General features: G+C 43.7%; 1 protein-coding gene across 1 annotated transcript in view; it reads left to right on the forward strand.

Moving 5' to 3' along the window:
- BTBD7 (BTB domain containing 7) overlaps positions 1-16,099 on the forward strand; it is a 420,230-nt gene that overhangs the window by 67,394 nt on the left and 336,737 nt on the right. The window contains exons 2-3 of the mRNA XM_086937712.1: positions 12,019-12,213; positions 13,045-14,127. Coding sequence (XP_086793838.1) covers positions 12,117-12,213; positions 13,045-14,127 — 1,180 coding nt within the window. The 5' untranslated portion in view covers positions 12,019-12,116. The remainder of the gene's footprint in view (positions 1-12,018; positions 12,214-13,044; positions 14,128-16,099) is intronic.

The following is a 16,099-nucleotide window of genomic DNA, read 5'->3' on the forward strand; positions in this document are numbered from 1 at the left end:
ATAGTGCCTCATAAAAGATTAAACTTGCATCATCTATAGGAATGGTTAGCATGTTAATGGCCTCATTCACAGGGTCAGTTAAGATCTAGGGTTGGTAGACAGCTGCACCCATCGCTCTCTGCAGTGGTGGAACACACAGAAGGTCTGCCAATTACCGACCTTGTTCCACAGATCGTGCACATAGCAGACTCATCCCTCACATGATGGGGTGCTCATCTACAGCATCTAACAGTTCAGTCTCTGGGAAATCAAATTCTCCACATCAACTAGCTAAAAAAGCTTCTAGCTGTTCACCTAGTGCTAAAAGCATTTGTACCTCAACTGATAGGCAAAGTTGTCCTAGTCTGGATGGACAATACGACAGCTATGTCCAGTAACAGGGAGGGGACACACTCTACAGTTCTCATGCCTCTTTCAGACCATTTGGCATTGGGCAATGCATCATAAAATCCAACTACAAGCAGAACACCTTCCATGGATGGACTGCCAATTTGTTGACCTCAGCAGGATGCTGAAACAAGTCCATGTCCTCCTCCCCTACTTCCACAAATGGGGGTTTCCACAAATAGATCTCTTTGTAACAGCAGAGAACTCAAAATGCCCAAACTTTGCCTCCAGGTTCCCACACCCTCTTTCCAAAGGCAATGCCCTATGGATGAGTCAGGAATATTTGCTTATACTTTTCTGCCTCTCGCTCTTATTCCAATTCTGGTTCGACAGCTCAGGCAAACATCTCTCACCCTTTTTCTAGTGGCTTCCACATGGGCTCGTCAACCATGGCTCACCACACTACTAGAATTCTCAGTAGTTCCACACCAGAAGCTTCACCTCACCTGAAACCTTCTCACCCAGAACCACAGAAATCGGACATCCAAACCCCAGGGAGCTCAACCTAGCTATTTGGCTCCTGAAGTCATAGAGTTTGGATACCTAAATCTACCACCGGATTGCATGACAATTCGTAAAGAAGTAAGGAAACCTACTACTAGAGCATGTTATGCAGCAGAGTGGAAAATGTTTGTTATATATTGTAAGACAATTGACCTACTAGATGCTTCTATACAACAAATCATTTGTTATCTATTCCATCTACAACATACAGGCCTTGCCTACACATCCATACGCCTACCTCTTGCAGCAGTGGCGGCACATCTTCAAAAAAGACAACACTTATTCCGATTCAGAGTACCAGTAATTATGGAAGGCCTTAAGAGTGATACCATCAAAAGTTCCACCTGCATGGAGCCCTAATATTTTTCTAACAAGACTTATGGGTCCACCTTTTGAACCACTGCTCAGTTGTCCACTGCAATTCCTTTCTTGGAAGGTGGCTTTTTTGATTGCCATCGCTTCACTAAGATGTGTCGGTGAGCTTCAGGCAGTAACATTTGAAGAATTGTTCTTCCAACTCCATAGAGACTGAGTGTTTCTTTGCACTAACCCAAAGTTCCTTCCAAAAGTAGTCTCTGCTATTCATATCTGTTGTTACTTGATTTCTTCCCTCAATCTGATTCTGTGGGAGAAAAAGCTCTACATATATTAGATGTCAAAGGAGCATCATTGTATTATATTGATAGAGCTAAATATTTTCACAAAAAATCTTTTTGTTGCCTTTGCTCCCTCACATTAAGGTAAACCTATTTCTAAATCTGGTATTTCTAGATGAATCGTTAAATGTATCCAAACATTGTATGCTATATTAGCGCGTTGACCGCAGCGCTGATTCCGCAGCGGTGCGGGGGATTTATGGAGTCAGCGGGTTTCGGACGGCCCCCGGCCGTCCTCCACATACGCCCACTGTGACGTCGAAGCACTGAACGGGTTAAAGACAAATGAATGTTGTTGATGCCTCCTAGAGCACATTCTACTCGTAAAATAAGCACATATATGGTCTTTTTAGGTAACATTCCCATAACTGGCATTTGTAAAGCAGCAACATGGTCTACACGTACACATTTACCTAACTCTATTGTGTGGATGTATTAGCACGTCATCAAGCTAATTTAGGACCGGCCGTGCTAGGAATACTTTTTCAGACAGCTGCAATGCCCACTGGTTAGCCACTGCTTTGGGAGATTTCTACTAAACAGTCTATGCAAAGCATGTGTACCTACAGTTCACATGTCTCAAATGAAATATGTTACCCTGTAAGCATCTGTTCTTGGCATGTAGAGCTGTAAATTCACATGCCGCCCTTCCTCCTTCTCGGATGCCTGTGGTTGTTGCATTTATTATTCACTTTATGCAGGCATGGACATCTCTGTACTACTCACTTACTCCAGTCTAGCCCTCTTGCGGGAAAGCAATCTAACAATGGAGTCGTTGCCCATGCGCAGTATCACCGAAAGGATGAGTCACCTTACCTTGTGACTGGAAAATACTTATTTGAAGAAAAAACAACTGGCAAACATCTGGACCCGACACTAGATGTCAGGAGCATTCAAAGCATGTGAATCTACAGCTCTACATGCAAAGAACAGATGCTTACAGGTAAGTAACAGCCTTTTTTAATCTCTCCACCTCTTTCCATAATATTCCTCATCCACTTCTGAATGACCGACTGACAACCGCGAACTGTCAGTCAGTCTAAATTGCTTCTCACATTTCCTGACCGGCAGATCCAAGGCACTAGCCATAGCTCTTTCCATTTGGATCCTCTTTTAAAACAATACCTTCTGGTGTGCCAAAGGGTTCAGCCCTCAGTTCCACACTCTCCAATATCTGTGGCCCCTCCTGCTGCCCTGATCCAGTCATTTGACCTTATTTTTTATGCGTACTTGGATGACATGCAACCGGTTCTAAGATTCTGCTGGTTTCTGCATCTGTGCATTTTCGATTTAAAGAATGTAGATATGCCATCTTATACTGGATGAATGCCAACTAATGCCTTTATTCAAATGGAACAGAAATACTTTTTTTGGTAAATCTATCTGGAACTATACTTCATGGCCATCTGAACTTGGACCCCTGCAGACTCCTGCTGCGTTTTCTCAGTCTTTGTATACCATTTCTCAGTACGCTCTGTTTTGTGCTACAAATCAACCAAAAGTGGTTGCAGGGTGATTTTACAATCTCCCTGCAAGGTTCTGCTGTGCCTTTTCTCTGTGGTTGCTATAGATTGGTGTTACAGGCTTTTATCATCTTTCCTAGTTTCTTGACTTTCTTATAACTGGACTTCAATGGCTGTCTATCCTCTAAACATTAGCATATTTAAAATGGTGAGGCTAGATTAGTGCCCAGACTAAATGGATGCTCGCAAACTTCTGTCCATCCTAAAACACTACATTGGCAACCGGTGCAAAAATGATAGATCTTTAAGGCAGAAATCCAGGTTGATTTGCAAAGAATATTCACCTTCTACCATGCAGCTGGCCATCTTATATCAATAAAGGCAAATCCGTTGGCCATTCCAAAAAGCACACGTTTGCAAGCAGGATGCCGGGCCTTTGCTTGACATTGCCAAAGCATAGAATTGACTTACCCTGTCAATGAGATGTCTGACATGTCACTTCTCCTCTTGCAGACTCCTTCTTTGCTTTAAGGTTTCCTCACTTTCTCCTTTGCTATGTTGCTTTATAGTGCTGGGATGCCCTCTACATATCTTCTATTCATTCCTTCCCGTTGAACCTCAAGACTGCTGTATGCCGGTCAGCTCTCCAACCAATCCACAGTCATAGCTGAAACAAAATCCTGCTCGCCCAGCAGCGTTGGGAAAACGTAGGTTTGACCTAAAATTGGAAATGCAAGCCAGGCCTAATTTCATTGTTAAAAATAAGATCTCTGTGGTAACGGGCGAATGAGGGAAGTTACTGCAGTCGGGGCGTAAACCCTGAAAGATGTGCTTGCTTGCACAGTGAGTGCGTCGAAATTCGGTGGATGAGCAGGGGGGATGGGCAGTTTGGTGTTTGCGTGGTATAGGGAGGTGAGGGCCCAGCAGGATGACGACAACTTGGAGTTTGTTCTCATTTCATTATATTTAACTTAGAATTCTGTGTATTTGTCAGCCTTTTTAAGACTTTCCAGTGCAGACCTCCAGCGCTGTTACGATTCATTGGTTGATGAACTTGAACTTTCTCCGCCGTAGTTCCTGAAAACGCCAGGGGCACGTTTTACTTTTCCTTTCACCTCGTTGAAGGTATTAGTTACAGAACGCATCCATCCATTCAGCAGGCAGGATGGTCTCAAGGGGAACCTCCCGCGCCCTTTATATAGAACAAAACTAGAAATTCCCGTTGGTGTATTTGGCTCATCTTTCGTTCCTCTTTTTATCAGTGCTCCGTCTCACTCGCTTCCTCTTTTCTAGCGCCAGCCAGACAGCAGATGTCCGCCTGCTCGAGGTTTTTCTTGTTGCTGATTGTATCACACGCTAATCTTTGAAATGAAGTATGCTGAACATTCCGAGCAAGAAGGCTTGTAAACAGTGAAAGGGCGTAAACCTATTTCATTCAATAAGAGCAAAAAACGTCGTTGGAAAATAAGACGTGGCCGATCGTGGTGGACTTGGTATTCCAGTCAGTGGCGAGATTGCGCCGTGCCCTTTATAAACTGTGCTGTCTCTTAGCTTTTTTTGACTAAGTTTTTTTTTTCGAGGTAATAAAAATAATCAGATCTGCACCTGGATCATCTAAATTCTGACTGGTCAACATATTTCTTTTAATACGTTTATTTTCATGATACTGGTTGTGTATCTCTTCTTCACAACGGATGCTCTCAGGAAGTTCTTAAAACATGCTTTTAGACCAAATGGAAAGGAATATTTAAATGGAAAGGAATATTCTGTTACAAGAAAGAAGCATTTAAGAAGGGAAATGCTTTGTTTACTTTCAGTGCAGATTTATTGTGACAGCCGGAACATACAAAGAGCATCAAAGGAATTTAGGAATTACTCTCTTCATGATCCACTGTTGAAGTGCAATCCAGAATGCTCTCTCACAAAATAAAGCATGTCGCAAAAATATCAGTAGGTAAGAGCAAAGTGGGAGTCCCCACATACGCATTGGAGAGTTTTGTTTTAAGCGCTTATGTCAACTTCTATTTACTTTTTGGATGTGGTTGGTGGGATAACGTTACAATTTGTTTGAGGCTGTGTCAGGCATACTGGTAGAGTAGATGGATCACATTAGTGCAAGGTTTAGGTCCATGAAGAGCATTGCCTGATGTTACTGGACATATATATTGAGATTGCTATTACAAATAGATTGGCGTGCAGAGCAGAAGGCTTTCTTCTGTTGCGATGAACACAATGAAATATTTTTTAGTGCAGAAGGTTTAAAGAGGGTGTGTGCTGGAGGGTGGATTCATTAAGGGACAATATAGCAAAGGTTACTAGTGGTCAAGCCCCTTTAACATTTCTTCATGCCTGCTGGCAGTGTCCCCCACCATGGATCCTGTCCCATGGTTCTTAGGACTACACCAAAATGTATAGACCATGTACTAGGGAGTCATGCACCTTTTTAAAACTGCAGACTTTAGACGCATGCGGAGACTGCAGGAAGCAGGTGCAGATAACAGACCTGGGTGGGGGATGGGGGGGGTGGGGGTGGGGTGGGTGTGGTCAAAGTTTTACATCTCTCAACACAAGATGCAGCGGTTAAATCTCTGTTCTCACTCCTGCTTCATGTTGTGGGCCTGGTCTCGGTCATGAGGACATTTCCCTCGAATTATCTATTTCCTGCTCAAAGCCTTTTACTTGTTTGTGGAGTTTTATATAGCGTGAACTAGATCCGAAGGTATCGGAGTGCTTTACATGAGCACCAGTTGCGTTACAGACGGACACTTTCATTTTTCTTGAGCACAGGGAGATTAAGTGATTTGCTCAGAATCACAGAATGTTGCGCGTCCCTGCCAAGACTCGAACCCGGTTCCCCATCTCCAAGGTCAACCGCCCTAGCCTTTAGGCCACATTCTTTCCACTACCTTAAGCCTTAAGTCAGTCCAGTCTAAACAAAAACTTAAAAAAACTAAATGGGACTTGCCTTATCCCGCCACTCAAGCACAAAAGAGAATGTGCAAGGGTTTTGAGAAAAACTTTGCACTCCCTCCAAGTCCCTGTACCATAACCAACATCTCCCACTCATGACAGAACACAACCAATGCAATTCCAACCTCATACTTCCAAAGGGAAACTCAAGAACCAATGAAACAGTACTTTAACACCTTGTCAGGTGTAGTCAGTGCAGCACAAATGCTGCAATACAGTGCACTACTTAAGCAAATGGTAAAAGGACATTCTTAATGTACATCTGCCTGGCTTTGTTCTAATCATTATCTAGTCATTTATCTAATGGCATGAGAAGAATCTTTTCAACATTGTAAAGCTTGGGTGCACTGACACTTTACATTGACACCATATTAGCAAGATACCAAATGGAACGTAAATCAGAGTTGGTGAAATTCACATAACCTAAGCAACCTTTTAAAGGCTCAGGCAATGCCTACTAGCCGAGATGGGTCAAATGTTGTTCTACCGAGGGGGAGGAGCCAAGCTCGCGACCGTGATGGCCGCACTGTAGCTCTGCTCTGCTAACCTTCCTGCCTAAACGCATATCCTGCTCTTCATCCTGCCCCGAGGCGACACACTCGGCAAGAAATGGAAAGGTAAAACAATGCTCGCACTCACCGTCTGTCCCGGGGGCTCCTGTGTGCCGCGGATCTGGAGTTATGCCCTTGCTTGGTCCAAGGCCTCCTCGGCGTGCAGACCGGGGACTTGCCTGTGACAGTCGGCCGGAGTACGGGTGTCGGCCCCTGGTGGAGGATAGGGGTTGGCTGAAGAGGCCGTTGTGCGGTTGTACCGGTGGCGACTGACCGGGCCCGGTCTGGCGGCCTGGGGGCCCTGTGGTAGGGCGCGGCCCGCCTCGGATTGGGGTAGACCGTGCAGGAGGCATGCCCCCCTTTGTTGCCCTGTCCGGCCATCTTGAAGCCCTTCGCCCGGATTCGGCGGGCGGCGTCCGTGGGACGGTGGCGCCGGCGGTCCCCATTTTTGGTGGCCCTCCTTTCTGCACCAAGGTTGCCATTTCTGGGGCTCGAGGGGCTCCAGCGGTGGGCCTTGCTTGAGAGCCCACTCCAGAAGTTGAGGCGCGGAGAGTCACGGCTGAACTTGCAAAATGGCGGCCGGCGCCCTGAGTCTCGGATCTGTTCGGGGCGGCGAACCTGGGTTGCTGAAGTGCACGAGGGCCGAGTCTTGTGAGCCTGAGCCCACGATTGGTGATGTCCTTGACGCCCTGTATTCTTTACGTGAGGCCATGGTCTTCGGCGCTGTTGTGCAAGATAATAGGTCTGCCGCCATGTCTGTTGGGCCGCCCCTCGTGACTGCGGCTCGACTCGGAGTGTGTGATGCTTCGTCCCCCTCGGTTGCTGCGAGGAGTGCTGCCGCCGTGCACCTACAAGACTGTACGCCTGCGGCCCGAATCTCCAGGTAGCCTGGATTGTGGCGGGCACGGGCGGGGGCCCCACGTCGGGGCCCGTTCATGCCCGACTGGCTGGGGAGCGAGGTGGATGTTCGATTCGAACTGCTTTGGTGTGGTCCCACTGCTACCTTGCGGGGGAGACCTCGCTTTTTTGGGCGGCGGGACCGCACCCGGACTGTTTGCTGCTCCTGATGTTGCTATTGGAAAGCCTAGACTGCCGCAGCCATTGCTTGCTTTGCCGTTTGATACTGGGGTCCTCTGGTTTACACTCTTGGCCTGATTTGTCTCGATCCTGTGTCCAGTACACCTCGAACTCTTTGCTGCCCATTACTCTATCGCACATGAAATCTATGATCAGGAGAGGACAGGGGTGAGCCGGACTGGACCCGGCGGACTACTGGTTAACGGATGGAGATGAGTAATGCCCGCAGCCGCGACAATATGGCCGATTCATTCGAATGTTCCTGATACCTGAGGTTGTCTATCTCGCTTTGATGTGGGTTTCATCTGTGTGAAGGCGGGGGGTAGGGGCCGAATGACTCGACTGCAGATCTCCTCTCCCACTGAATCCTTTTCCCCCCTTTTTTCTATTTTGTTTCTTTTCTTACTTTCTGATTTTTCTATATTTCGGGTTCTATTTAGGGCGACAGGCACGCTGCTGGGGGGCTAGGCCGTAGCCTGGTGCGGGGTGGGAGGGATGGGGTCTCTTTATTGTTCGTTCTTCTTTCAGTTCTATGGCTCTTTTGTATCCCTTTATCGGAACGCTGTGTCTTTGCGTGTCTCCCATGGTGTGATAGCTGGTTGGGAAGGGGACGACTTGCCTGCTTCTAAGATATTGATTGCACATATATCATGACTTGCACGCCCTAACCCCGATAGCGGGTCTCTCAGTCTTGCACACTTTAATCGCTGTGGGGCACGTGCAATAGCGCGGCATTCTTTCTTTCCCTCTTTCTAATATTCTTTTCTCCCCCCTTTCCTTCTTTTTCTTTTACTTGGGTTAGTATAGTGGATGGATACATTTACGCTGTTCTGGTTCATCTGTTATGTACTAGTACACATTTAGGTGTTCGACGGGTGTGTGATGGGCCACGGTGGGGACTGTTCTGAACTGGGGTGTCTATAAGTTGATTCCTGTTAACCGCTGCTGTTACCCGTTCCTACCGATGCCCTTCTGTTTTGATGCTTGAAACGTGGCCCGCCATGGGAACTTAGATGACCAAAAAGTTGTAATTGATCCTGCTATACTTCCCATTATATTATAAAATTAACCTTTCTTTAATCCTGCTTCCAGCGGTTATATTCAGCTCTTTAAAGTTGGATTGCTTGCTTGTACAAAGCTGGGTGACTGCCGGGGATCTTCATTATTGTCTCATGTGCTTTCATAATGTGTCGTGGCCGGCCTGATTGGTTGTAGGCCCGTATATGTATGCCTCCATCTGCACAATAAAGGTTTAAAAAAAAAAAAGTTGTTCTACCCCTCTCATGCTTCTAAAATGAGGTGACCTTCAGTCAAGCGAGGTCATCTTTAGTCATGCCTGAAACTATAGCCAGTCTAATGCACATCCTATACCTTGAAACTGAAAACCTGGGTAGGTTACTGCCCTGACTGAGACTTGTTTGCCTCCTTTCACCACTGTAACCTCACCTTTTAGTAGAGGTCAAACACTTTGTTACAACCCAGAGATCCTTGATCTTTCAGGTGTTAATGAGGTAATGGTAAGAAAACATATTTTAAGGTAGAACAATCAGTTTAGTGGTGAAAGACATATCATGCATTGACTAGTAGTGATTGGGAAATTCAGACTGAACTCACGAGCGTCTTTTACTGACCTGCTGTCTGTCTTCTGTCACTGTGAAAGTGGCGAGTGCAGACCCAGGTCCTGAGATAGAAGTAATGCGAAGAGGGTGATAAGGGAGGTTGGCAGGAAAGAGAGGCAATGCCATGAGGGTGGTATTAGTTGGTGCCAGGTCTCGAGTGGTGTTTTACTTTTGGGTGAGAGGGGATTGGTAATTTTGGTGACAGTACACCAGTTGATTTATTTTTGTTTGTGGAGGGGAAGGTTTTTATGAGGTGATTTGGGCTGGGGAGGAGCTGGACATTAGGGGTAATTTGTAATGTTCATGTGACGTGTGAATGGGGAGGTAAGGAGCATGTTGATCATGGTTTTGCCATGACTGCTCTGTCCTTGTGCTGCTCATTTGAGCAGTGCATAAGGGTGCAGGTGCAGTGGAGTTTAGGCATAACATACAATTGTACATGGGTAGCATTGTATAAAGGGGATGTTTTTCACCTTAAGAGTTTGGGTTCATATCCGAGACCACTTGAGCTTCATCCTTGTTTTCTATTTGATGTCACCCAGACGATCACCATTTTTCAGTTACCTAGTACATTTCTTTGTTGGGCTTTAGAGTCCTGTAGTGTCAGTCACCCATGACATTAATGTCTAACCAGGAATGAGCCTTAACAGGCAATAAAGACTACTGTTGGACCTGTTCTGAGTTATTGTGCAGATTCAGTCTGGTCAATAGAAATGAATTACACTAGCTTCGAAGGAACTCTATTAGACCAAAGAAATAAGAAACCTGAATTGCTCAATCCCATAATGAGCTTCAAAGTTCCAGGGCTGTAGTGGGCCTGAATTAGCCTTGGTGCCCATAGGCATTACTGAGACCCACAATTGATATAGACCGTAATGTCTGTGAATGTACGCACCTATTAAAGGCGCATCAGTATTGGTCCAAGACAATAACTAACCTGTATAACCTCGTGTAATCTTTTATGAAAATAGAGGCTTTTTGAGCTATCATGATGCATGCCAGAGAAGTTGATATAGATATTGGGTTCATAGATATGTAATGTTTGTTGCTTTGCTGTGTTAGGTCGAGCCTACTGGAAAGTGTAAGCCTCACAGGCAGTGCCAATTGTCTGGTATTGCTAGGTTACTAAGAACATACAGTGAGCGTAAATTCCCACCCTGGTGCTTACTACTGGTTGGCTCTGCCACTTTCATTTGCCTGTTTTTTATTTGATAGCTTGCTTTATTCATCTTGTTTGTCCCATGCTCACTTTTAGTGAACTGCTTTTTTTCTTTTTGATTAAACACCCTTTAAAAGTGCATGCGTCCAGCTGTCTCCCTACTGTGCTTTTCTTCCTTCTGCATAGCTCTCTTGTCCATGCTTCTTCCTGTGCTCTCTCTTCTGTGTGCTCCATGTTGCTCTTGCCTGCAAGCTTCTCCCTTCGCCTCTTTGCTGGTCTCACTCTGCTTCCTGTTGCTCCTTCGTGTGCTTCGCCCCTTCTTTCCTCCGAATGCCATTACCCTCCTTCCCCCTTAATAGTTTTTTTACAATTTTTGTTGTTGTTGGCCTAAGCAGGAAACATATGGCTGCCCTTCTGCTTTATACATGAGAGCTGTCGCTCTAATTAATATTCATATATATATATTTTTTATTTACCTATCCATCTTCGATCTGTGAATAAAAAAAAGGCACCTGCTTCATATGCATACAGGAAGGAAGGCACATTCATGCTTATGACATGAAGCATTTGTTCACCTACAAAATTCCTTTTTGAACTAAAGGAATTTGCAGAGCCATTGTCTCTCAAAGGCGAGACCTGTTGCCCTTGTCAATGCTTTTGCTCTGATGCGCCAAGAGCCACCGAAGCCAGAGAGAGAGAGAGAGGAGTGTGGTTTGTGATGGAGTTGTAGAAGATACAGTTGGTTTTGAAGATGTTATGGGGATTACCTGCTGTTCCAACAGGGTGGGGGTGAGATGACCATGTTTTTTCAGGGCCAATATGAGTCATTCTGCGATGTGTAGAATTCCATTGTGTGGGCCTTGTTGAGCCTGGGAGGCAGTGGGGAAGGATATTGTCATCATCCAAGTGAAAAGGTGTGAATAGCCGTACTGAAGTCGTTTTATGAGAGTAACAATTTCACAGTCTATTGAGATTTCTTTTTTTCTTAAACAAGAGACTTCGTTATCCTCTGGATATTTTTATGGTAATTTCAGTAATTCAAGGGATTGAGGGGTGCTTTTAATCATTCATATGCCTGTACTATTCAAATTCACGGAGGCAATTTGTGATGTTTTGATTTACTTCCTGTATTGTAGTTGCTGATTAAACACCTTGCACTCTTTAATGTATGCCACCTATATACTGATTCTCAAGATAGTTTGAAAATGTTTTTCCATTAATCTCTAGGCTCACCCTGATGCACGCACTTTCTGGACTGGTGGGTTCACTCTTCTGTTAGACCTTGGCGTAGTCTGATTGTTATGACCCACCATGCACTCTGGGGTGTGACTGCAATTTCCCAGACATTCTGCATTACTGGAGATTGCCTGACACACAGGGCAGGTCTGCCAAATGACAGATAGCAAATACAGAAAGCGCTCCTCAGTTTAATTAAGATTAACCCTGTCCATTTGATGCCCTCTATCCTGCTGACCAGTCCCTCATTTTAAACTCCAATAGCAAAGGGGCAAGCTAGTGATGATGATTAACTTAGGTAAACTTTCTAAACCTGTTATAATCCGTACAGTGACCTCCATCATATCTTCACTGGGTAAAGAATGTATTCAATTTTGCATACTTTTTATTTTTCAGAGATGGATGAAGGCCGTCTAGTATGATGTTACTCACACTGAACTTTTGCAATGGATTGTGGGGTTATCCAGAGGAGACACTTCAGGCAGAATGCCTGAATGACTGGAAAAAACATGGGCGCTAATGCATCAAACTACCCACACTCGTGTTCCCCGAGGGTCGGGGGAAATGCACCGACGCAGCAGACCTTCATCGGTAAGACGCTAGCAGGATTTAAAATTTGTGTAATTACTAAAATGTAATCCATAAAATATGCAAAGTGGTAAATGCAATTTTAAGATAGAACCTGAATAGTTGATTTTCACCCCTACTGACACTGAGCCATTACTATCAGTTAAACGCTCTGTCTAAATAGACATCTGCTCATTTTATTTGTTTTCGGGGATATTTATAGAGCCAATACCGATACCTAAAGTGCAGTGTAGCACTACACCCAGTAATTGGATACATATCGTACATGTGACAAACAGTTCTGCTTATATTAAGAAGTCTTGCAGTACTACTAACTGTAGAAGTCATAGCAATCTAAAGAGGTAGGTTTTAAAGTCTTTACGTCGCATCATTATGGGTAAAAGTCTTAAACGCATATGCCGATTGTTTCAGAGTTTTCAATCTTGGTTCCTATGCTCAAAAAGCCTTTTGGCGCATACAGACTTGTATTATTTAAAGTCACTGGGTTACATAGATAGAAAATAGATCTCATCAGATGTTAACTAGGCAAAATATAAACAGGTTTTGATTCACAGCTAATCATCAGCTACCCTCTATCTCCGTATCAAGGGGCGTTCTAATTGTAGCTGAGGGTTTTAGGGGAGGGTCAGGAGCATCTGTGGTGGGCAAGTATTTTAATAATGTTCTAGTTTGTCAGTATGAGCGTTTTACAGATTGAACATTACATATTCCCAGGTTTGCTAAGCCACAGTTTGATTGTCTCCAGGCTGTCATTTTCATATGTTTTGGTTATGTAATGGATATATTTAATCACTGCAGTTTTTGACATTCAGCTATATCCTCTTCAATCTACAGGAACATCATCCTACTCTCATCAAGGCTATGGGTATGAGGCTAAATTGTATAGCCTCGACCATGGACACGAAAAACCGCAAGACAAGAAAAAGAAAACCTCTGGCCTTGCCACACTCAAAAAGAAGTTCATAAAACGGAGAAAATCTAGCAGGTCAGCTGATCATGCCAAGCAAATGCGGGAACTTCTTTCGGGCTGGGATGTTCGAGATGCCAATGCTTTAGTAGAGGAGTATGAGGGAACGGCTGCCTTAAAAGAGCTTTCTCTGCAAGCCAGTTTGGCAAGACCGGAAGCCCGAACGTTGCAGAGAGACATGGCAGATCTTTACGAATACAAATACTGTACAGATGTAGATCTGATATTTCAGGAAACATGCTTTCCTGTGCATCGTGCTATTTTGGCAGCAAGGTGTCCATTTTTTAAGAAGTTGCTTTCCTCGTCGCCGGAGTATGGTGCTGAGATTATAATGGATATCAACACTGCAGGCATTGACATGCCCATGTTTTCTGCGTTGTTACACTACCTTTATACAGGAGAGTTTGGTATTGAAGACTCTAGATTTCAGAACGTTGACATTTTGGTTCAGCTCAGTGAAGAGTTTGGGACACCAAATTCTCTAGATGTGGATATGCGTGGGCTCTTTGATTACATGTGCTACTATGATGCAATTCTCAGCTTCTCATCTGACTCCGAATTAGTTGAAGCTTTTGCCGGAAACCAGGGCTGCTTAGATGATGAGCTCAGATCTCATAAAGCTGTTATTTCTGCACGGTCTCCTTTTTTTCGAAACTTGCTGCAGCGGAGGATAAGGACAGGTGAAGAAATCACAGACCGCACACTCCGGACTCCAACCCGCATCATACTGGACGAATCCATTATACCAAAAAAGTATGCAAAAGTAATTTTGCATTGTATGTACACTGATGTAGTGGACCTGTCCTATGTTTTACACTGCAGCCCATCATTAGGGAGCCTAAGTGAAGTACAGGCTCTTGTAGCAGGAAAGCCTAACATGACGCGAGCTGAAGAAGCAATGGAACTGTATCATATTGCACTATTCTTGGAATTTAACATGCTTGCACAAGGTAAGTTTTCAGTTTACATACTGTACAGCTGGCAAATATATTTTGGAAATGAGCATGTAAAACTGAATTCCTGTGTATAGACTATAAAATTCAATGTATTGGGAAAGTTGGTGAGAGGGTTTTGCAACCAGCAATTCTCCAGAGATGCATGACTTAAGTTACAACAGTGTAATACATATGACAAATTTTCAATCACGTGAAATGGTGTTTGCATCTTCCTATAAAAATATCTTATTTTTCTGATTCATTTCGTTCTGAATGCAGTTTCGTAAAAGGTGCAACAGTTGATTGGATGTAATAAAATTCCGACAATATAATTACAGTAATTTAGAGCCAAAATGTTGTTTCTCATGGTTATACGAAAAGGCCATTCATTTCACCTCTTTCTGTTTTTTTTATGTTGCTACATTTTACTTGTCGCAGTTTGATCCTTTGAAATCTCCTCTTTTGGTATGTTGCTGCAGTTTTTTCCTAGTTAGGAAACAAAAAAAAATCTAGAAATTCTCCATTTATTAGTTCCACAATTCACACAGTAGTCAAGCAAACCATAACTCCTACACCAAATTCGTTCCTCATGACCTCCCCAACAATGTGACAGTGCCTGTCACAAATACTTAATTCTTGTTCCCTTTTATTTAGTAGATTTTTACTCAACTCAGAGCAGTTTAACATCTGGCTCCCACTTGTATGCCCGTCCTATCCATGGTTTAAAACGTCTTCAGACCTGCTCCTTGTAACTCACTGAAATTAGCCGTTAACTCCTCCTTTGAGCAAGATCTTTCTTATATCCCTTAATTCTGTCTTGCTTACTCCTTATATAAAGAAACCTGGGGCTGACTCTACCATTTTGAGTTTTTTTCTGTCTCTTGTTAGCAGCAGCAAAAATGCTAAAACATCACGTGGCCAAGACGCTAAGTATTCCTGTGCAACCTTCTGACATTTATATAAATAAACAAGCAGGCATGCACCATGATCTTAGTACAGAATTGATGATTTTGACCACATATGATGAGCTCAAGTTTGCAGTGTCAGCTTGCTGTTATTCAGTTGTTTGGAATTTCTTTTACCTCAGCATATTCTTTGGGGGTCAAGGACAACAAGTCAGCATGTTAATTTTGTCCACCGGAGAGGTAGGTCCAACCCCCTTTATCACAACCCCCTTTGCCAGATTAGAGGCCGCCAAATGGTTGTGGGAAAGAGGATTTTCTGCTAGTAAGACAAGATAAACACCCATATGTATATGTTCAAATTTGTATGTATGGATCATTAATGTAAATGTTTTATTGTTATGGCGAGCACTGTAAGAAAATAGTGGGTTGTACGCTCAGCTTGCTTTCATAACTGTGATTCCATTACAAAACATGTGTACACACTTGTGCAGAATTTGTAGCTATTTATAATGATCCCAGAATGCTCCTTCGTTGACTGCAAACACAGACGGGAGAATGGAAGCAAGTTTGGCAATTGTATTTTGATTGACATTTCTCTACAGCATCATTTTATGTATGACAAAAATCGAGTGAGTGTAAAACCAGTATAGGAATCTTAAAACTAGCATGGGCATCTTAAAACTAGCATGGCCCCCTATTCTCATTAAACAAAGTCAAAGAAGTACGTCAGCAAGCCAGTGATTGATGTACCTTTTTAATTGGTGTAAATTGAAGATTTTCAGGAATTGACGAGTACAGAAGAATGTCTGGAAACCTGCAACAGTTTGAGGGTTACAGGTGTACTCCTAGCAATCCTTGGTTAATTTAGCATGGATAAATAGACCTGTTTTGCTCATGCTAAAATCTTAGTATTGAAGGAAAACTCACTTGTTAAAACATTTATTACATTTTTCTCTCTAGAGGGTTGCAGAATATGTTTCTAGAGCCCCACCTCTCGGGTAAAAACTAACTTTTCACCCTGGAAAACGTTTTACTATTGCCCTGTCGGTAATATATTTCTGACCTTTTCCATGGTTGAAGGA

The sequence above is a fragment of the Lissotriton vulgaris genome, chromosome 9 (genome assembly GCF_964263255.1).
Source record: "Lissotriton vulgaris chromosome 9, aLisVul1.2, whole genome shotgun sequence".
NCBI lineage: Eukaryota > Metazoa > Chordata > Amphibia > Caudata > Salamandridae > Lissotriton > Lissotriton vulgaris.